This window comes from Callorhinchus milii, unplaced genomic scaffold, assembly GCF_018977255.1.
Source record: "Callorhinchus milii isolate IMCB2004 unplaced genomic scaffold, IMCB_Cmil_1.0 Scaffold5, whole genome shotgun sequence".
Classification (NCBI taxonomy): domain Eukaryota; kingdom Metazoa; phylum Chordata; class Chondrichthyes; order Chimaeriformes; family Callorhinchidae; genus Callorhinchus; species Callorhinchus milii.
In genome coordinates, this window is record NW_024704746.1 from 5533554 (window position 1) to 5557103 (window position 23550).

General features: G+C 49.3%; 1 protein-coding gene across 1 annotated transcript in view; it reads left to right on the forward strand.

The window, feature by feature from the left end:
- Positions 1-23329, forward strand: part of LOC103184810 (pre-B-cell leukemia transcription factor 1-like) — a 43298-nt gene extending 19969 nt beyond the window's left edge. Inside the window, exons 2-7 of the mRNA XM_007903020.2 lie at positions 9941-10191; positions 11296-11486; positions 13923-14058; positions 15407-15566; positions 19447-19559; positions 23146-23329. Of these exons, the coding sequence (XP_007901211.1) occupies positions 9941-10191; positions 11296-11486; positions 13923-14058; positions 15407-15566; positions 19447-19559; positions 23146-23292 (998 nt within the window). The 3' untranslated portion in view covers positions 23293-23329. The remainder of the gene's footprint in view (positions 1-9940; positions 10192-11295; positions 11487-13922; positions 14059-15406; positions 15567-19446; positions 19560-23145) is intronic.
- The last annotated feature ends 221 nt before the right edge of the window (positions 23330-23550 follow it).

The following is a 23550-nucleotide window of genomic DNA, read 5'->3' on the forward strand; positions in this document are numbered from 1 at the left end:
TTTCACCCTGCCCGGGAATTGAACCAAGGTCCTCTCGCTTGCAAGGCGAGTGCTCTAACCATTGAGCTACAGGAGTCCACAATATAGCGTTCCCCCAATACCGTACCGGAGGGTTAGTCTAGATTAGTAGCTGGAGCCTTGGTGTGGAGCTCCACGTTGGAGCCCTGGTGTGGAGCTCCGAGGTGGAGCCCTGGTGTGGAGCTCCGAGGTGGAGCCCTGGTGTGGAGCTCCGAGGTGGAGCCCTGGTGTGGAGCTCTGAGCCATAGCTAGTGGCTGGGAGATGAAAGGGATGACAATGAAGAATGAGTTAGACGTGAGCCGCTCAGGGTGGATTGATGGGCGGCTGTTGTGGGGAGCACGGACGATGCATTACTATTATTAGAGGTAGCAAAGTGAAATTAATGTCTATATATGTTCATAAAATATACAACAGCTCGGGCTGGCGTCTCACCCAGTGATCCTACAATTAAACTCAAATTAGAAAAGGAAGCTGATTATTGTTAGTTTCCTCTACACTATCCGTCCACACTCCCAGGTCAGTGACAGCACGGGTTCTCTACTCTAATCCCATTCCCTGCTCTCTCCCCATCGTGTCTGTGCTGCCCACTTGATCCCCCACTGTTGCTCTCTTCTCTAATTCCATTCACTCTCGAGAGAGAGAGATCTTTTTCTCATATTGTTCTGGTTATTTGTCAGAAGTTTTCATTGATCCTATCGCAGAACCACAATTTGGATTTGGATGAGCGAAACCTTCTCATCCCCTGCAGAACACGCACCTCCACAACCCCCCCATCGCAGCATCAAGCTGCTTTTTAAACGAGTCCCAGTGACCTGGCCTCAATCATCCTTCCTGGTAACCCGTTCCAATTATTAATTACCCTCTGGGTAAAGTAAACCTTTCTGGTGTCTGACCCGAAATTACCCTTTACACCTCTAAACCTATGTCCTCTTGTTCTACTGTATTGTTGCATCCTCAAGTATTGATCTGGATTTACTCTCTCAATCCCATTTCCAATGTTGTCACCTCTGTGAGGTCCCTTCGGGTGAGTCGTCTTCTCTCAAGCCTGAAGAGCCCGAGCTTGTCTGATTGATGTTCGCGGGTGAGGGAGAGCATGTGTGAGAGAGAAACGGAAAGCAAGAGAGGACTAGATAGAACTCGGGAGTGTGTACAAAGAGAGCAAGAGAGAGTGTGAGGGAGCAAAAAAGACAGAGAGAGGGGGAGAGAGAAAACGAGAAACAGAGATAGAGAGAGAATGACTGAGAATGTGAGACAATGATAGCAAGAGAGAAACAGAGAGCACAAGTGAAAATGAGAGACAGAGAACAAAGAGAGTGAGAGACAGAGAATAAGAGAGAATGAGATACAGAGAGAGTGAGAGAGGATGACAGAGAGCGAGTGAGAATGAGAGACAGCGAATGAGAGAGAATGAGATAGAGAGAGCGAAAATGAGAGGCAAAGAGAGAATGAGACAGAGAACATGAGACAGAGCGAGACAGAGACAGAACAAGAGAGACGGAGAGAATGAGAAAAAGAGAGAGAGAGGGAAAGAGGAAGGCAGGTTACTGCACACACATCATCTCCCTCACATTGTGCTGCTGTTCTTTGCTGTGATCTTGTTGCTGTCAGTCAGACTATGTAAGCGGGTGTTAAAGCTGCCAAGGGCTCCACAGGGCAGTTCCTCAAGTGTAAATCTTCCCTGTGTGTCACACACAGACACACGCGCAGACACACACGCAGACACACAGGCACTCCACACACATAGACACGCACGCACACACACATCCTGTCAACTCCTGTTCTATTGTTGGGAAGGATGTCATGTAGATGGAGAGGGTGCAGAACAGGGCAGGAATGGGGTTGAGAGGCTGGTGAAACTCACTCCCTGGCATCTCCCTACCTCTTCGACCTGCTTACTCCACACACCACCACCCGCTGCCTCCACTCGGCTGGTTCTGGCCTCCTGCTTGTCCCTTGCTCATCTGCTCCACCTTTGGCAGCTGTGCTTTCAGCCACTACGCCCTGAAACCCTAGAACTCTCTCCCTGAATCCCTACACCTTGCCCCCTCCTTCCCCATTTTCAGACGAGGCCTGAAGACCTTTCTCTTCGACCGTGCTTATGGTCACCTCCTCCCTCCCCCCAGCTTGGTGTTAGGCTCCGTCACAATATAGCGCTCCGAGACGCTGCCCTAACTGAAGGGCACTATATAAATGCAAGTTGTTATTGTTGAAACTAGGGCTTGTTCTCGTGGAACAGAGGAGATTGAGAGGACCCGATTGAAGTAACTAAATGAATGAAAATAGGGAGAAACTATCTTGTTTAACTGAGGATTTGATGATGAGGGATTGTTAACAGTTTTAGGATTGTTGGTGGAAGAATCAGAGAGAGGTTAGGATGTTTCAAAGCGCTTCACAGGATTTACTGTGTATTTAAAGTGTAGTGATTGTGCATTTGTAGGTGAATGCGCAGCCAATTTGCACACAGCAACGTCCCTCAAAACATCTGTGGAGTAAGTGACCAATTTTATTTGGGGGATTGTTGGCCAGGACACCGCGAGAGAGAAACTCCCTTTTCTTTTTGATAGTGCCATGGGATCTTCAACATTCACCTGAACAGACAGACATTGAATGTTTCACCTGAAAGTCGACACCACCACCACCAACAACAAATTACACTTGTATATCTCCCTTCATGTCGGAAAGATGTCCCAGGCTCTGGACAGTCAGTGATTTTTGGACCTGAGCTGGGAGCTGGAGTCAGGAGGGTTGGAGGGCTTGAAGATGGTGGTGGGAGGGTGGCCTATGGCACGGTCAAAGAGGAAGGTCTTTAGACGGAACTTGAAGGAGGCAAGAGAAGGGTTGAGGTGGAGGGATTGCGGGTAGAGTTCCAGTGTGTGGGGGCAAAGATGCTGAATGCCCAACCGCCAATGGTGGGGCGGGAAGTCCGGGGGACCTGAAGCAGGCCGGTGTCCGCCAAGAGGAGGGAGCGGACAGGTAGGTATGGGGTTAGGAGGTCGGAGAGGTAGGTGTGGAGGGCTTTGAAGGTAACACTAGTAACAATGCAGGGCTCCCCCAGAACAGCATTGGAGTGTCAGCCTGGAATGTGAGCCTAAAGTCCTGACCTGGGGTTGAACCCACAACCTTGTGACTCAGAGGCTTATTAGGGTTTGGAATTCATTCCCACGATACGTTTTGGTCAGCCAGGTGTCTGACCCATGTGGAAACCCATGACTGTGCTTAAAAGTATCCAAAACAAACTGAGAATTCCAGGCATCCCATCTACACATGGAAATTCCAGCGATGGATTATTGGAATGGAATGCGCACTCTCTCCCCGGAGGGACACATCCTGCTGACCTAATTCCAGAAAGTATTAGGCACAGGTTGTCAAGAACCAAGGCTTGGGAACTCCAGAGTGTTTGTTGGGGTAACTGCTAGAACCTAACCAGCTAAAACAGCATAGTTTGCCATTGATATCACTGTCTGGCAAGCTTTCAACAACAACAACAACAACAAGATTCCATTTATAAAGCGCCTTTCACATCAGGAGGACGTCCCAAGGCGCTAAGCTTTCCCAAGCTTTCCCGCTGCTTGCCCAGCCTGGACCACCCTACTTTGACTTGCGTGGCTGACCGGAAGTCTTAATTTGGAAGATGGTTTTACACGAGAAACCGGGTTTGAAATTAGCAGCGGGTTTAAGAATTCATCACAGTTGAGTGCGGGTGAAATGTTGGTCAAGGAACAAAAGGATTAACGTAATGTTCTCTTGCCTGGAACCCCCCCCCCCCCCCCCCCCCCCCACCCCCCACCCACCTCCCCCCAGATGTTGCTGTAACACCTGGTTACAGAGGCTGACTGACGGGAGCAAGAGCATAGCAGAGAGCAGAAGCACACTGAGCCTCACAGGTTATCATTGGGTGGGAGTCAGACTGGGATCAACCGAGCACAGATACATGCTGTTCAGTCATCCGTTACACTTGCTGCTCACTCTCGCTGCTCGCACTTCCTGCTCACAATCGCTGCTTACATGTTGCTCACACTCCCTGTTCACCATCGCTGCTCATGCTCACTCGCTCACAATCGCTGCTGACGCTCGCTGGCACACACTTCCTGCTCACACTCACTGGCACACACTTCCTGCTCACACTCACTGGCACACACTTCCTGCTCACACTCACTGGCACACACTTCCTGCTCGCGCTCACTGGCTCACACTCACTGCTCACGCTGCCTGGCACAGGCACACATAGCCCCCGGAAGGGATGACTGTTCATTTAAGCCCGTTATTATAATAATAATACCACTTGCATTTGACATAGCGTGTCATTGAGACGTCTCAAAGCGCTTCACTTGATGTACTGTAAAGTGGAGTGACTGTATTTTGTGGGCGAAATGCAGAGTTGGCCCATCTGAGGCCCAGTTGCGCTCTGGGTGCCCAGTGGGGCCTGGCTGTAGGTCAGACGGGCCAGACTGCAGTCTGGCGCTGAACACAATTCCGATTGGACTTAAATTATCTGTCAATCCCTCGCCTTAAATATCCAACTGGATCACGGCGCAGCCTGTGCACAAGACATGGTCTGTGAGTGGAATGTTAAACATCTTTCCCAGACTACATCCGGGTTTTCTTCCCAGTCAAGAGAACGTTCTGTTAACCCTTTTGTTCCTGTATCAATACACCCTCAATATCTTCATAGTCCAATTTCTGAGCTCGGTGGGTCTGCAGTACTCCAGGGCACTGCTGTTGACAGCCCAACCCAGCCTGGCTCGTCGACAGGACTTGGAAGTGCAGGCCAATCGCTGGAGACGGAGAATCCTCCCACTCAGATCCTGTTAACCCTGCAAGCCAAACCCTAATGGGTAGGTGGTCCTAACTAGACAAGCAGCAGGAGAGCTTGCCAGGCAGCAGTGCTCCCAATGGAAAGTTATGTGTCTTTAGCTGGTTAGACTCCAGCAGTTACCCCAACGTATACCCAGTGTGTCCCTCCAGGGCCAGAGTGGGCATTTCATTCCAACAATCTATCTCTGGGATTTCCATGTGTAGGTGGGATGCATGGAATTCAGTTTGGTTTGGATACTCTTAGAATAGTGACGGGTTTCCACATGTCAGACACCTGGGTGGCCCCCCCACAAATGGTTGTTTGATACTTGGTACCAAAACTACCCAGCATGTTGTGACATGTCAAAGTGCTTCACGATAATTATTGTAAAGTGTAGTGATCTGCCTTTTCGACTGTGGCTTCTGTCATCTTTCCCTTCTCTATCCCTTTGCCCTCTCTGATCCCAACCCAATTTTCACACAATGGGTAGTGGAAATCTTGAATTCTCCCTCAATAGGGTGTGAATGCTGAATCTATTCAAATTTTCAAGACTGAGGTGGATAGATTTTTGTTAGGTCAGAGTATCAAGGGATATGGAGCAAAGGAGGGTAAGGTACAGATCAACCATGATCTAATAGAATGGCAGAACAGGCTTGAAGGGCGATTGGCCTGCTACTATTTTTATGTTCCTAACCCACAGCTTAGGTGCAAACCCCTCATTGTCCAGCGCCTTGGGACTTCCTCCTGAGACATGAAAGGCGCTATATAAATGTAATTTGTTGTTTTTGAAGACACAACCTTCTTACTCACAGGCAAGAGTGTTACTGACTGAGCCAGGCTGAAGCTCCAAATAACAACTGGTAACAAATGGTGCAGAGCTGAGTTGGGGTGTGAGAGCTGGGTGACAGTGCGAAGCATTCAGACAAATTTTAATCAGAGCCTCTCAGATAGTGTAACACTCTGCACTGATGGAGCTGAGCAGCAGACAATAGGCAGCCTTATCACTGAGCCGGGGATGTTCAGCCCTGCTCTCTGCTCCCCATTACAATGGAAATAACACGTCCATCATCCACTATCTCCCAGCGCGGGCCATATGCTCTGGCCTGATAGCGAGCCGGATTGTCCTGTTAAAGGAATGTATAATGGCTGCTCAGAGACCCTGCGAGAGAGGCAGCTTGCAATCAGATCAGCACATCATTGCCGGGGGGGTTGGGGGGTGTTTGGAGGATAGTCCGATGGACGAATGGACGGAGACCGGGTTTAAGCAGGCCGAGTCGATAAGAATTAAATAATCCTATGCATCTGATATAGCGCCTTATCACATTGTCACCCTGTCTCAAAGCGCTTCACAGGGTATGTTGTAAAGTGACTGTGTGGGCAAACACGGCAGCCAATTTGCACACAGCAATTTCCCACAAACAGCCATGGAGTGAGTGACTGATTTTATTTGGGGGAGAGAAACTCCCTTCTCTTTTACAATGGCGCCATGGGATCTTTAACATCCACCTGAAGTAGGCAGACGGAACATTGGTTTAATGTCTCATCTGAAGGACGGCACCTCCTACAATGCACCAGACCCCCAGCGCTGCATTGCGACAACCCTCTGATTCGGAGGCGAGAAAGAGAGAGAGAGAGAGAGCCAGACTGCCAAAACAAGCGAGGGATGCATGAGGGCTAAACTGAAGTCTTTGGGGTGACAGCATCCTAACTAACACACGTTTGTGGTATGTACACTCTTGTCTCAGGCAGGCAGGGGTCACACGCGTTTATAGTATGTCTCCACTTTGTCACACTTTGTCCCATGTCAGGACTGGAGATGTGGTGCATCATCTTTTGGATGATACGTCACACGTCTGCCTGTTCAGGGGATGTTAAAGATCCCGCGGCACTTGAGTTTCTTTCTCCCGGTCCTGGCCAACAATTCCCCAAATAAAATTGGTTGTTAGTTTCTTGGCTGTTTGTGGGACGCTGCTGTGCACAATTGGTTGCCACGATTCACCCACATTTAAATGCACAGTCCCTCCACTTTCCAGTATACCCTGTTAAGTGCTTTGATACAACCTTCCGGGATGATGAGGTGCATTATCAAATGCAAGGATTATTATTATTATTAAAGTCCCAACGTGGCACTTGAACTCACAACCATCTGCCTCAGAGGTGAGAGTGCGAGTGACTGAGCCAGACTGACACGCTTTGATGTATAAATGAGATTTTAAATGAAGTGTCACTGTGTCTGTCAGTGTTGCATAGCAGAGGCGATGTGATTGAGAGTGTGGCCTGCCGTGTTTAACCCTGTGATTACCGCGTGTGAGCCTGGCACCGTGTGTTTTATACCCAGTCCCCAGGCACGGCCCCAGTGCCCGTCAGCCGCCCAGCTCATCACGTGTGTAACGTGTGTCAGCTCGGAGCAGCTCACAGGCAACAGCAACAACAGATTATATTTGTATAGCGCCTTTCACGTCAGGAGGATGTCCCAAGGCAGGCACCGAACATCACACACCATCTCAATTATAACATGCCTCACTCCCTGACACGTAACCTGACACACCCTGACACAAAACCTGACAGTCCCTTTGCCTTGGCCCCTTCCTTGCCTCCTTCAAGGCTCGCCTCAAAATCCTCCTCTTTGACTGCATCTTATGGCACCCTCCTACACCCACCCTCCCTCTGCCCTGCACCCCTCCCAATCCCAACCTCCAGTTTGGGGCCAAAATCCCTGATTGTGCAGCATCTTGGGACGTCCTCCCGACGTGAAAGGCGCTGTGTAAATGTAATTTGTTGTTGTTGCCCTCCCGCGACTGCTCTCAGCCTAGCACAGCCCTGCCACCTCCAGATGCCGTTTAATTTTCTGTGACTTGCTTAATTACGGTAATTAAGAATTAATTACTATTAGTTATTCACACATAAGCTCATGGCAAGTCAGAGAGCGATGCCTTATGAAAACTGCCATACAAGCACCCAGCACCCAGCTCGCTGCTGCTTCTCATTCCTCTCCACAGGGCTTCACTCTGTGTGTCTCTCTGTGTGTCTGTCTCTATCTCTCTGCCTGTGTGTGCGCACATGTCTGTTTGTCTCTCTCTGTGTGTGTGTTTGTCTGTCTCACAGTTTACAATAATACTTGCATTTGATATAGCGCTTTTCACGTCTTCTAGACGTCTCAAAGCGCTTCACAGAGTATACTGTAAAATGAACTGACTGTATATTTGTGGGCAAAACGTGGCAGCCAATTGCGCACAGCAGTCTGTGTGTCTCAGTGTGTGTGTGTCTGTCTCTGTGTCTCAGTCTCTTTCTGTGTCTGTATCTCTGTGTGTCTCAGTGTCTGTCTCTTTTGGTGTTTATGTCTTTATCTGTGTTTCTGTCTCTAGCTGCATGTGTGTGTTTGTCTCTATCTGTGTTTCTGTCTCTATCAGTGTCTCTGTTTCTATCTGTGTGCTTCTCTCCCTCTCTGGAGCACATTCTTGCACTGTTCCCTCCTCACCTTCCTGCACACACACTGATAGATACACATACACACAAACACTCACACACACACAGACATACACACTGACACACACACATACACACACAGACAGGTGTTTTTGTGTTTGCCCACAAAACACACAGTCACTTTAAAGTAAATCCTGTGAAGCGCTTTGAAACATCTTCCCCATATAACAGGCTGGATCAAATCAAATTAAAAGGATTATTATTATTATTATTGTATGGACTCTCTCAAAAGCAAGGGTTGAAGGAGCTTTACTCTGTCTCCAGCCTGCGCTGTGGCTGACCTGGGAGTGTGGGCAGACAGTGTAGAGGGAGCGTTACTCTGTCTCTAACCTGCGTTGTAGCTGCCAAATTCTTGTTTATCCTAAAATTCCATAGCGTGTCTGAAAGCCTGGCCTCCTCAGTACTTGTCATGTGCATGCCTCGGGCCTGATGTCAGCAGCGAAATATAGGAAAATAACTGCTCTGGGTTTTTCTTGCTAAAATAGCTCTGGGCTGTGCTCAGGAGCCAGGGTTAACATCACACACTGGCACTTTAAAGGCATCCAGATCCTACTGTCATTCCCTTCCATCCCGTTACCTTCCAAACATGCCAAGCCCCACTTAGTTAGCACCTCTGGCTTTCTGTCACTTAGTGATCAGCAACAGCCTCAGCCCTTCTCTCTTCTATTTTCACTTGATGTTGTGCATTGTCTTCTCTTCCCCTCTCATTTTTTGGAGTCCCTTAGTGTAGTGGTTAGCAAGCGAGAGGATGGGGGTTTGTTTCCTTGGCCGGGCAAAACCTTAAGGCAAGTTTCCTTACTCTGATTACCCTGCAGTAAGTAGGAGCCCGGTTGTTAGTCGATTGGCGAATAATCCCTCCAAAAAAAAATGTGGTCATTCAATCAATTACTGTTTGTGGGACACTTGTGCACAACTGGCTGTCGCGTTTCGCCCACAAAATACACCGTCAATTCACTTTACAGTATATTCTCTGCAGCGCCTAGAGACGTCTTACTATGTGCAGTTTTGGCCTCCTTATTTAAGGAAGGATGAACTTGCCTTGGAGGGGCAGCGTAGATTTACTAGGTTAGAACCAGGGATGAAAGGGATGAGTTACGAGGATAGGCTGACCAATTTGGGTCTATATTCTCTAGAATATAGAAGAATTATAGAAACCTTTAAGATCATCAAAGGGCATGATAGAGTAGATAGTGGGAGATTGTTTCCCCTGGTTGGAGAAACTAAAACCAGGGGTCACAACTTCAAAATCAGAGGCCAGCCCTTTCACTCTGAGTTGAGGAAGAACTTCTTCACTCAAAGGGTGGTGAATGTATGGAACTCACTACCCCAAAGGGCTGTTGACGCTTAGTCCTTGAACATATTCAAGACTGAGATAGATAGATTTCTTATTGCAAAAGGGATTAAGGGATATGGGGATAAGGCAGGGTTATGGTATTAGCTGGAGTTAGATTAGAAGATCAGCCATGATTGAATAGAGGGGCAGGCTCGAAGGGCCGAATGGCCTACTCCTGCTCCTACATGTTATGTTATGTCTCAACGACGTGATAAGGCACTACATCAAATGCAGAGATTATTATTTCATTGTTCTCCTGTCACCCCTTTCCCTCGTGTGTGTGTGTGACCTCTGCCCTCTCTTTCAGTGCTGAGTATCCGCGGGGCGGAGGAGGAGGAGCTCCCTGATCCCCAGCTCCTGCGGCTGGACAATATGCTGGTGGCGGAAGGCGTGGCTGGGCCCGAGAAGGGAGGGGGGTCCGCGGGAGCAGCGGCGGCGGCAGCGGCAGCGGCGGTGGGCGGCACGGCCTCTGACAACAGCACCGAACACAGCGACTACAGAGCCAAACTCACCCAGATCAGGCACATCTATCACACCGAGCTGGAGAAGTACGAACAGGTACATCCCCGTAGCACCTGATCACGTCGTTGAGACTTCTCAAAGCGCGTCACAGGATACACTGTGAAGGGCAGTGACGGTATTTTGTGGGCGAAACGCGGGAGCCAATTACGCACAGTAGTGTCCCACAAATAGTCGTTGATCGAGTGACCAATTTTTATTTGGGGGATTGTTGGCCAAGACCCCGGGGAGAGAGAACTCCCTTCTCCTTTCAAATAGCACCGTGGGGTCTTTAACATTCACCAGAACAGGCAGAACGGGACCCCGGTTTAATGTCTCATCCAAAGGTTGACACCTCCGACAATGCAACAACACCTGAGCACTGCATTGGAGCGTCAGCTTAGACTGTGCGATTCCAAGTCCCGACATGGGACTTGAACCGACAACCTTGTGACTCAGAGTCGAGAGCGCTACCACTGCTCCAGGCTCACACACACAGACTAATGCTATAACAGAGGGAAGCATTCTATCAGGTGACAATGAGATACACACGAGACAAAGTGTCTCACTCCATCAAATACAGGCTGATTGAATAGCCTGCTCTGGCAAGCCAGCATGTAACACGCTGTGATCCTGAACTGGATAGACGATGATGCTATGGGGAGTGTAGTGTGTCAACACTGCAGTCTTGGCTTGATATATAGCGAGGCTGTGTCAGAGCCTGCAGTGAGACACGATAAACCTCTCTCCGCAACTGAATTATTCCCAGAACCCTGTCTCTCGAGTGCAGAGATTTATTATATCACATCTGTCCCTGAAGTGACCAGTCACTGGGGGCAGGGACTCTTCCCACTCAGCTCCCGCTAACCCTATGAGCCAAAGTCCTCACGGGTTGGGGTGGCCCTAGCTGGACAATCAGTGGGAAAGCTTGCCAGACAGCACTCTCCATGGCAAGCTGTGCGGTGATATATATACTTCACAGTGAAGCCTGTGAAGAGCTTTGAGATGTCAGTCGATCGGTTGGTTGGTCACCAGTCAGTTGGTCGGGCCTCTGTCAGTAAGTCGGTTGGTCAGTAAGTCGGTCGGTTAGACGGTCAGTAAGTCAGCTGGATGGATGGTCAGTCGGGCTGCTGTCTAACTTGTTGTCCCGCCGATCTCCTGCAGGCATGTAACGAGTTCACCACCCACGTGATGAACCTGCTACGGGAGCAGAGCCGGACGCGGCCCATCTCCCCGAAGGAGATCGAGCGGATGGTCAGCATCATCCACCGCAAGTTCAGCTCCATCCAGATTCAGCTCAAACAGAGCACGTGCGAGGCCGTCATGATCCTACGCTCACGCTTCCTGGACGCACGGTGAGTAAACTCGGCCCCTTTAAGAAACATTCGAGATGAACGGTACTCTTAAAGAGACTTCCCCACCCTGGCGCCCCCACCCCTCTGGGCTTTGAATTACCCCCGAGGTGCGTTGGCTTTCCTCTCCAGTGACTTCGTGAACAAGCAGCGAAAGGATGTGACAATAATAATAATCTTTCCATTTGATATAGCGCCTTATCATGTCGTTGAGGCAACAACAGCAAATTACACTTGTTTAGCGCCCTTCACATCGGAAAGACATCCCAGGGCGAAGGACGCTCAGGGTTGTTTGGACCTGAGCTGGGATTTCGGGTCAGGAGGGGTGGAAAGCAAGGGGGTGGCTGGGAGGGTGTAGGAGTTCGGAGAGGTAGGGGATTCAAGACCGTGTAGGGCTATGAAGGTGAGAATGAGGGTTTTGTACTCGATTCTCTGGGGGATGGGGAGCAATGAAGTGTTTCCACCTGAGCAGGGGGTTGGGATCAGAGAGTGGTGGAGGTCAGAGATGGTGGAGGAGGGAAGAAGACCGAAGTCCCAGTCCAAAAGGTAGGGGCTTGAAGGTCAAGGGTAGGGGGTGAGGCAGAGGGCCTCCAGGATGGAGTTCCAGAGGGTGCGGGTAAAAAAGGCTGAAGGCCTGACCGCTGATAGTGGAGCATGTAGGGTGGGGGACGTGGAGCAGGCCAGTGCCTGCAGAGCGGAAGGAGCGGACAGGTTGGTGAAGCCATAATAGATTGCAGAGGTAGGGAGTTGATAGACCGTGGAGGGCTTCAAAGGTGAAAAGGCCAGAGAGCGAAAGGAGAGGTCATGGGGAGGTGACCGCTTACAGACATTTCCTGTCCCAATCCCATAGAACCATGGAAATCTACAGAGAGGCCATTTATCCATTGTGGCTCTGTGGTCTCTGAAACAGATCTCTTTCCCCCACACACTTTTTATGTTTCTCCTTTTCAGATATTTAACCTGAGTTCCAGGGGGGCGGCATTCCACCGCTCTCACAACCTGCAGTGTAGCTTGTCTCACTCCCCGCCACCCCACACCCCCCGCTTCCGTCCCCAGAACTCCCTACTCTTTGCCCGTCTTCAGAAGACCTTCATCCTGGACCTTGACTGCGGTCACCTCAACCTCTCTCCCTGGACTCGGTGTCAGGCTCCGCCACCGTTAAGCGGTCCGAGACCCTATCCCAGGCGAAGGGCGCTATATAAATGCAACTTTTTGACTTGGAACTCATATAATCTAAGCTGAGACACCGGTGCAGTGCTGGGGGTGCGTGCATTGTTGGAAGTATTGGCTTTCAAATAGATGTTAAACCGAGGTCCTGTCTGCCTCTTCAGGTGGACGTTAAACACCCCGTGGCACTATTCAAAAAGGGAAGGGAGTTTCTCCTGATATCCTGCCAACAAACCCCCAGATAAAACGTTTGTGGACAACCATGATGTAAATGACCAATTGTGGTTGGGTGACGTACCACAGACTGAGCGCTGCCACTACTCACCTCACCCCACAAAACAGCTCCCATGGCTTCACTGTCAGCCCTTACGTGGTCTAATTGGTTGCCTTGAGTTAGTTTCACTCTCTGATCTCAATGATTTGGCAACTGGCTGTTTTTTGCACATGTCACATTGTTTGAAGTCTTTTCTGTTGTGCTTTTTAACGTTCAGGTCAGTTCACTTGCCTTGTTGCTAACTAATCCTGAGCGAGCTGGCGTGAAAGGCAAAGGTTTCTGTGTAATTGTGACCCGGGGACAAAAGTGTTTCCAGGCACTTAACAACCTTTACAGACGAGGCTTTGTTTACTAAACACACACGCACCAACACAGCCTATTTAACAGGTTCTTTCTCTGTTGCTTAATTTAGCGGAATGTTTTCAGTCCCATGTCAGCTCCTGAACTGATGGTCATGTTAGTGATTAATGTAGCAAGTGGCAGCACAGTGATGGGGCACCACACTGGGCACTGTTTAACGAGGAACATCCCTGAAACCCTCTCACAGCACCCCCTTACCCCCACACCCCTCGCCACCCTCTCTTCATGCCCGCTTGAGAGAAGGGAAGACGCATATATGGGAGGGTAATAAGGACCATACATTGTCAGTGATATTTACAGTATGATATTGAGTCAAACAATTCCAGAAATAGACCATGCTGCCAATACCAGTGTTTATTCTTCACATGATAACTTAGCCTTAAACAGGGCTTTAGAAGGTTTTATCCCTGGTCACTTCCAACCCTCCTTTATCGCTCTATTCCTCTCTCCTCTGCCCCTCTATTCCCTTCTCATAAACCTATGTATTCCTACACCCCTCTATTATCCTCTGCTACTCCACTCTATTCCCCTCTCCTACTGTCCTACACCCCTCAATTTCCTCTATTCCCTCCTGCATGGTTCATGTTCTCTCTCTCTCTCCTCATATCATTGGGTGTTTTCAATCTCTCTGATTTCAGGAGGAAAAGACGTAATTTCAGCAAGCAAGCCACCGAAATTCTCAATGAGTATTTCTACTCTCACCTCAGCAACCCTTACCCCAGCGAAGAGGCCAAAGAGGAACTGGCAAAGAAATGCAGTATAACAGTGGCACAGGTGAGTGCTCTGTCACACCAGGCAGAGATACAGAACATTAATCCCTGCTCCACTCCCGAACCTGCCCTGTGTCTTCCAGCAAACACATCAGTGTAGTTGGTGGAGGGAAAGCTAGGTTCATTGTTATCCTAAGCTCCTGTCAGTCTGGCTCAGTTGTTAGCTCTCTTGTCTCCTGAGTCCGAAGATTGTGGGTTCAAGCCCCATATCGGGACTTAATAATAATAATAATAATAATCCTTGGANTTTTTATATCGCCTTATCACGTCGTTGAGACGTCACAAAGCGCTTCACAGGATATATTGTAAAGTGGAGTGACTGTATTTTGTGGATGAAATGTGGCTGCCAATTGCACTGCACACAGCAATGTCCCACAAACAGAATGACCACATTTGGAGAGGGAGATTATTACTCCCGGAAAGCGATCCGTCAATCGACTTAACAACCGGGTTCCTACTTACTACCAGGTAAACAGAAGCATGTGGAGTAAGGAAACTTGCCTAAGGTTTTGCTGCACCTGGAGGAGCGCTGCATTATCGGAGAGGCCGACCTTCAGATGAGATGTTAAATTGAGGTCCTGTCTGCCTGTTTAGGTGGATGTTAAAGATCCCATGATACTAGAGATGGGAGTTGCTCTCTCCCAGGATTCTGGCCAACAATCCCCGAATAAAATTGCCCATTCACTTCATGGCTGTTTGTGGGAATGTCACTGTGTGCAAAAATGGCCGCTGTGTTCACCTCCAAAATATATAACCACTTCACTTTACAGTATATCCACAAAGATAAAGCACTATATCAAATGTAAGGATGATGATAATATATATAGGACATCCTACCACTGTGAGAAGTACTATATAAATGTAAATTTGTATTATCTTGTATTACATATTACTATAACTGGACCCCCTAATGGTCCTCGTACTCGTGTTCTCCCCCAACCTAAGCTCAGTGAGTCAATCAGCCCCTTCTTGCCTGGCTTCACTGGCTTCCCCCCACCCCAACCTGTCCACTCTCGCCGCTCGGCAGGCACTCGCCTGCTTCACATCCCCTGCTTTGCCCACCCCACCTGATGGCCTTCAACTTTCTGCCCCATCCTCTGGAATTCTGTTCTAGGGCCCCTCCGCCTCACCCTCTCCCTTGCCTCCTTCAAGCCAGTCTCAAGGCCTTCCTCTTTGACCATGCCTTCGGCCATCCTCCCACCTCCCCTTGTGCTCCAACCCTCTTGACTTGGTCCTCCGATATGAAAAGCGTTGTAAAAATGCAATTACATTTTGTTGTTGTTGTTGTGCAGTGTGGGGCTGCTCCCTGATTGAGACTGACTCCTGCTTGTTCTCTCGCTCTCTCTCAACAGGTGTCAAACTGGTTTGGTAACAAGCGAATCCGCTACAAGAAAAACATAGGCAAGTTGCAGGAGGAGGCCAATGTGTATGCCGCCAAAACAGCGGTAACTGCGAAAAACTCGGTAGCTCACGGAAGCCAAGCCAACTCCCCGTCCACTCCCAACTCCGCTGGTGAGTGTCTGTGGGCCACTTTGCACAGCCAGACCCTAATACGATCTGAAATTTGACAACTCTTTTAAAGGGCTGTGGTCGTCGGAAAGCTGAAAGGTCAATTGTCAAAGACAGGAAGATCAGTTTCCATGACAGGACGTCTGGTGGTTGGACTTCCTGTGGCCGTGTACCGTCAGTGTACCGACCATTCCTTCCTCGCGGTGGTCATAATAAAGTGGTCATTTACAACGAATGGGGGAAAGGTTTGATGGAAAGAGTCCATTGTTTTTGGCTAGCTGTTCTCAGTTGATTGATTGCCTGCTGTGTTTTGTCCACAAAATACACAGCTAATCCACTTTACAATTATTCCGTGAAACGGTTTCAGACGTCTCAATTACATCATAAGGCACTATATCAAATGCAAGGATTATTATTATTATTATTACCAACCAAATTCACTAGTGTCTGATTAAGAAAGGCTTTTGCTAACCTAAATTGGGTTTCTTGTGTTTATTTTAATTAAGACTGAATAAGAGCTGAAGTGGCTCTCATGTCAAGTGACCTTTCAGTTTGGGCAAATTGTAATCTGGGAGGGAGGAGTTGTCATTTAAGTCCACTGGTATCTTGCTATGGATTACTAAAACTGGAGAATATTGGAGATGGGGGAGTGTGGGTCCGCGACCCTTCTTTCCACAGCTATAGCAGAACAGGCTTGAGGGGCTGAATGGCTTACTCCTGTGTTCCTACAGAACTCACGCTGCTTTCTCAGTCATTGGTTAGCACCACGGCAAATGGGACCAACGCACCCAGAGTGTTACTCATTTTCTACTCATTGAGGGGCGTCCCCATAAGAGATGCAGGTGGTGGGGGTGTCAGAAAATGGGGAGTGTTAACCAAATGGAGAGTGAATGTGAGAAGTTGGGGTGTGGAGGAGCTGAGGGAGAGGAGCTGAGAGTTGATGGGGAGTAACTGAGCGTTGTGGGTGGAGTGAGAGTTACGGGGGAGGAGCTGAGTGTTGAGCTGAGGAGCTGAGGGTTAGGGGCTGAGGGTTGAGGGGAGGAGCGTAGAACTGAGAGGGAGAAGCCTTAGACTTGAGGGGGTGGAGCTGAGTGTTTGGGGGTGGAGCTAGGGATTGAGGGGAGGAGCTGAGGCTTTGAGGGGAGGGGCTAATGGTTGGTGGGGGGTGCAGAGGATTGGTGGGGGGGGCTGAGGGTTGGTGCGGGGGGCTGAGTGTTGGTGGGGGGGGCTGAGGGTTGAGGGGGACGAGCTGAGAGTTGTCTTTAGGGTCAGTTATAGGGTCTAGTTTGCACTCAGCTGTGGGTATAAGTGTCACTGACTGTGAGTGTCTCAAGCCTGGGGAGACTGGGGGGGTGTCTCTAACCTCTCTTTCTCAGTGTAACACTGGGGGGGGCGTGTCTTTAGCTGTTGACTGAGATAGCAGCCCCGGGTCCTAGCTGTGCAGGTGGGGGAGGGGGTTGGCGCCAGGGGTCCTGTTGGCTTGTTTTCCCGGCTGAATGTTGAGTAACACAGGAGGCCAGATTCCACACCAACTCCACCAAGAGCCCCGTCGCCCAGATCTCACCCCCTGGCCCGCAGCCAACTCCCCCCCTCCCCCCCTCCCCCGTTACCCCTGCAGCCCTGCTGGAGGCCCCTCCTGCCCCCTCCCCACAGCCCCGCCATGTCCAAAGCCCCGCCATGTCCACAGTCCCGCCATGTCCTCAGTCCCTCCACCCAGTGCTCTGCATCTCCCCACCTGAAGCTCCATACCCTCACCCAGAGCCACCCCCAGCCGCTCTGAGGCTGTGCTCCCAGGTGAGGACCAGCTCACTGGTCGTTGTGTCTGTACGTCCTCCCGACGTGAAAGGCGCTCTATGAATGTAATTTTGTTGTTGTTGTATGTATGTACGCATGTGTGAGCGTATTTGTGGGCGAGGGCGTCAGTGTGTGCGCATGTATGTTTTTTGTGTGAGTGTGGGCGTGTGAGTTTGGTCTCTGGTGTCTTAGTGTTTGGCCTCTCTATAAAGCCCCCATTCATATCGATCATCCTGTCACTAACCTGAGGCTCTGTTTAATAATAATACTAATAATATTGTATATTGCTTTCAGTGTACTGTTGTGTGTGTAAACACACAATGCTGTCTGAGTGCCTGTCGTTGGTATATGTGGGGGTTGGAGGGTAATTGTTGTGGTGTGTGNGGGGTGGGGGCTAGGGCAGAGTCTTTGCCCTTGATGTAGGGCTGCACCATAAATATCACTACTGGAAACAAAGACATTGATTTAACACAAACTTACCTAGACTAGTGAGAATGTTCAGCAGGACACTACTTGATGCCCCACACAGGCCATGGGTTGGCCACGACTGGTCTAGAACCTCACTCTATCCTAGGTCCTACCTTCACACCCCTGCTCCTGATGAGGTCCACCCACCCCCACCTGTTGTGTGCCCCAGATCCTCACTGTGTGTCTTACTATGTATGTTTCATTGTGTGTATGTGTATCTCACTGTGAGGTGTGTTTGGCTCCCTGAGCGTGTGTGTTTAGTTCCCTGTGTGTGTGTATGTGTGTGTGTCTCATTGTGTGACAAGGCCTGGATGAGCGCAAATTTCCTGCAGCTGAATGTCGGCAAAACGGAAGCCATACTCCTTGGCTCTCGTCAACGTCTTCTCTCCTGCAGGTCTGAACTCAACCTCCCAGGGCTCTCCTTCAGGCTCTCCGAACCTGTGCATAACTTGGGCATCAGGTTCGATCCCCAGCTTTCCTTTCTACCCCACATCCATTCCCTGACCAGGACCGCTTTTTTCCACCTCCGTCGCATTGCCCGCTTCCGTCTGTACCTCACGGACTCCTCAGTGGGAACAGCCTATTTATGTTAATCTTATCGAGCCTTTCTATCATTTTAAAAATTTCTATTAGATCCCCTTTAACCATCCCCTCAACCCTATCCAATCTGGCCTGATAGCAGTAACCTGCGAGCCCTGGTATCATCCTCGTAAACCTACTCTCTACTCTTTGCATCACTGTATATATCCTTTTCATAGTGGAAACAATACTCAAAATGTGGTCTAGCCAAGGTTTTGTATAAATTCTATATTCCCTCCTCACTTTTATGCTCTAATCCTCTGGATATGAAGCCCAAGACCCATTGGCCTTTTATATTCTTATATGTCTTTATCTACAAGATCTCTTTCCTCTTCTACTCCATGGTCTGTGTGTGACAGGGCTGTGGGGCTTTGTGTGTGTGTTGTGGTCTTTGCATGTGCATTGTTGTATGTCAGGGCGGGGGGTGGAGGGGTGTTCTCTGTATGAATGTCAGTTTGTGCTGTAGTCTTTGCATGTGTCTCAGTGTGTTGTGGGGTGTGGGTGCTTTGTGTGTGTGTGTATGTCAGTGTCTGCTGTGGTCTTTGCGTGTGTCTTTGCATGTGTCGGGAGGATATCCCAAGATGCTAGTCAGTGAAGGGTTTGCACCCAAGCTGGAGGTTGGAATTGGTAAGGGGCTGGTGGGGGAATGTGGCCGAAGGCACCTGTTATGCCCATAACAGGTCGGGGTGGGAGTGTGGCCGAAGGCACGGTCGAAAAGAATGGCCTTGAGATGTGCCTTGAAGTAAGCAAAGGTGGGGGCTCCGGGATGGAGTTCCCAGAGGGTGGGAGCAGAGAGGTTGAAGGCCTGAATGGTGGAGGTAGTTAGGGCGGAGACATGAAGCAGGCCTCTGAGCGGACAGGTTGGTATGGTCGAGTTGGTATAGTCGAGGTAACTATGTATCTCTAAGCTGCAGAACGGAGAGAGTATTGATGTTTGAGGATGGGGTGTGTGTATTTGTCACTGTGTTACTGTGCTTGTCCTGGCTGCTGATGGCACAGATGAGTCCCTCTGTCATTCAATTACAAACCTCTATCCTTTCAGGTTCCTCTGCCTCATACAGCGTTCCGCACACTGGAGATCTGTACACAAACATGCAGTCAATTAATGGGGATTCCTACCAAGGCTCGCAGGTCACAGACAATACACAATCACAGGTAGGAAGAGATGTACTAGTATTACTTGAAATATGGAGCGACAGTTTGTATTTCTGGTGTTGGTTACTTTCGTTTATCAATGCAGGCTGTACATCGGCAATCTTTACTCGGGGGTGGATTGTGTGCTCATCGAGGTCAGCTACAGAATGTGTTAGATACAGAGTGAAGCTCGCTCTACACTGTCCGTCCGGCAATCTCCCAGGTCAGCGACAGCACGGGTTAGAGACAGAGTAACGCTCCCTCTACACTGTCCGTCCACACTCCCAGGTCAGTGACAGCATGGGTTAGAGACAGAGTAAAGCTCCTCTACACTGTCTGTCCAGCACTCTCAGGTCAGCTACAGCACGGTTTATACACAGAGTAAAGATCCCTCTACACTGTCCGTCCACACTCCCAGGCCAGTGACAGCATGGATTAGAGACAGAGTAAAGATTCCTCTACACTGTCCGTCCACACTCCCAGGTCAGCAACAGCACGGGTTAGAGACGGAGTAAAGCTCCCTCGACACTGTCCATCCATACTCCCAGGACATTCCCAGACCTGGGATGTTGGACGGAAATGAAATGGCAAGTGAAATTTAATACAGTATAGGTAAATGTGAGACGGTTCAACTAAGCTCTGGATGGTAGAAACCTGAGAGGAGCACAGGGATCTGGGGACCAGGTTTGCAGGACAAAAGAGCAGCACAGGTGGACCAAGCCATAAAAAATGCAGTTTTCGGCTTTATGTCCACAGGAACAACAACTTGCATTTATATAGCACTCCTCATGCAGTGCAGTCTCCCAGAGCGCTTGACAGTGGCAGAGCACGACCTGAAAATGGGGAAGGAAGGAGTAAGGTGGAGCGATAGAGGAAAAGTGTTCAAGACTTTTGGGACGTAGTAGCTGAAAGCGTAGCCACTGATGGTGGAACGGAGGGCACAAGGGAAAAGCAGGAGGCTGGCTCCAGTTGAGCGGAAGCAGCAGTAGTGGGTTGGGAACTAAGCAGGTCGGAGAGGTAGGGCATGAAGGGATTTGAAGACGAGTGGGAGAATCTTGAAATCGAGGAGAGAATACAAGTAGAGAGGGAATGTTACATTTATATAAAACCTGGAGTTGAGATGATTGAGAGGGTTTAAGATGATGAAATAAGGTTGATGTTGTTAAGGGGTTCACTTGTTGGGTGACTCCAAAATGAGAGGGTGTACATCCAAGATAATTCAAAAATGAAGGTCATCTTGGGTTGAGAAAAGATTATTATTAATAGATAGTAATTTTGAGATGACATCCCAAATCTGATGTAGTGTAGCTTCCGAAAGGTGTTCGACAAAGTACCAGATGAAAGGAAGGCTCCTTCACAAGCTGTGGCCACTGGGTATCAAGGGAAAGACATAGATATGGATTCAGAATTGGCTGAAGAGAAGGAAGCGGAGAGTGTTTGTCAGGGGAGCCAGGTGACAATGCGTAGAGGTATTAAGCAAGATACCTCATGGGGTCTGTTTGTTGTATATATCAATGACTGGATTCACAGATCCAGTGTAAGACAGTTACAACTATAAGTGACACCAAGTGGAAGAGAACTGTGGAATAAGAGGGGGGCAGCAAAGGTCCTACAAAGAGAGGTTGACGGTATACACATGCGCTGATAACTGGCAAATGTAAGGTACTCCATATAGGATCCAAGACTAGGTAACACAAGTCCTCCATGGATAGGATTGAACTTGCCAAGGTGGGAGCTGAGACAGATCTAGGAGTCTTAGTTGATTCGTCGCTCACTATATTATAACAGTGTGAGGCAGCAATAAACAGGATGCTGGGCTAGATTTCTCAATCAGTTGAGTTTAGATCCCCAGACACCATACTTAGGCGACTCAGGGCTCAGCACCTTGAATATAGCAAACAGTTCTCGACACTATTATGAAAGGACCAATGAGCAACATTTAGGCAAACTGGGGCTGGCTCTTCAGTCTTGAGAGAAGATGACTCAGAAGGGATCTCATGGAGGTGTGTACATTTTAAATGGGGTTGNAAAAGTAAACCCAGATTAAAACTTTAGAATGCCAGACTGGTTTAGAGTTATAAAGGGTAACTTCAGGACAGATATCACGTGTTATTGGTGATTGGAACAGGGTTACCAAGAAAGGGTGGTTGAGACCAGGACACTGGGACACATTTAAAAAGCAGTTTGATGCTGTGCTGGAGGGATGGGAGGGTGGGTGGTCTGAAGGATGAGATCGCAAAGGCCGAAGGGTCTTCTTCATCCAAACTAATCTTGTTGCCTTTTGATAAGATAGTTTGTAGCAGATCTAAATGGGAGCTTAGGAGGAACTTCTTCATGCAGGGGGTGGTGAGAACATGCACCTCACTGCTGGAAGCTGTGGTTGAAGCAAATAGCATCAATATATTTAAGAGAAACTTAATGCGTACATGAGGGTGAAGGAAATGGAGCGGTTTAGGTGAGGGGAATAGAGGAGGGTGGGAGAGGGGAATAGAGAGGGATGGGAAAGGGGAATAGAGAGGGATGGGAGAGGGGAATAGAGGGGGATGGGAGAGGGGAATAGAGGAGTGTGGAAGAGGGGAATAGAGGAGTGTGAGAGAGGGGAATAAAGGGGTGTGGGAGAGAGGAATAGAAGAGTGTAGGAGGGGAGAATAGAGTGCTTTAAGAGGGGAATAGAGGGGTGTAGGAGAGGGGAATAGAGGGGTATAGGAGAGGGGAATAGAGGAGTGTAGGAGAGGGGAATAGAGGGGTGTAGGAGAAGGGAATAGAGGGGTGTAGGAGAGAGGAATAGAGGGGTGTAGGAGAAGGGGATAGAGGGGTGTAGGAGAGGGGGATAGAGGGGTGTAGGAGAGGGGGATAGAGGGGTGTAGGAGAGGGGGATAGAGGGGTGTAGGAGAGGGGGATAGAGGGGTGTAGGAGAGGGGGATAGAGGCGTGTAAGAGAGGGGGATAGAGGGATGTGATAGAGGGGTGTAGGAGAGGGGGATAGAGGGGTGTAGGAGAGGGGGATAGAGGAGTGTAGGAGAGGGGGATAGAAGGGTGTAGGAGAGGGGGATAGAGGGGTGTGTAAGAGAGGGAAATAGAAGGCTCATGTAACGTATAAACATTGGCATGGAGTAGTTGGGCCGAATGGCCTGTTTCCGTGCCTTATCATTCTATGTAATTCTTTGTAACTCCCAGGTCAGTTACAGCATGGGTTAGATACAGAGTAAAGCTCCTTCTACACTGTTCCAGGTCAGCTCAGAAGGACGGCCCCCTACTGCACCAGTGTGACATTCCCCACACCACCATCCTGTGCCCTCCTTGAGTGAGAACGCTAATTAATTGCCAATACACCCATGAGGTACAGGAGTGAGGCTGACCCTTTATGCTTGTCACACATCTCCCCCCTGAGAGAGGAGACTTTATCTCATCAGCTTGGGCTGGATTTAAGGTCCCAGAGGCAGAAGTCCGGTCTATCGTGGAAGCAACGTCCATCCCACTGTACCCCTTCCCTCCGTGTTCATTATTAAATCTCGGTGATCATTTTTGTCTTAAATTTATTTGGAAAAATAACGTTTCAAAATAAACTTGACTTGAACATAAACTGCTGTGTGTTTCCTGTGATACAGGGGCTCTTTCCCTTCGGTTGTTGGTCTCAGACAGATATGGGCACGGGCTCGGGACTCAGATTCAAGCTAACTACCAACTCGGAAAGCTTTCTGGTGGTCATACAGGGCGGAGTACCCTATGTCACCTCACTCCAACGTGAGCTCTGAATGGTCGTCACCTCCAGGTATCTTGTCAGGTTTAGCTCCTCACTAACCCGGAGGCTACCCAGGTCAGTTCACGAAACGTCAGGAGTTGAATCCCCGTACATAGACAGGCAGGCGAGCCCTTCATTCCACCATTGGTGCCCGTGCTTTTAGCCACTATGCCCTGAAACTTTGGAACACTGTTCCTCTATCTCTCCACCTTGCTCCCTCCTTCCACATCTTCAGGTCGTGCCTGAAGACCTTCCTCTTCAACGGTCATCT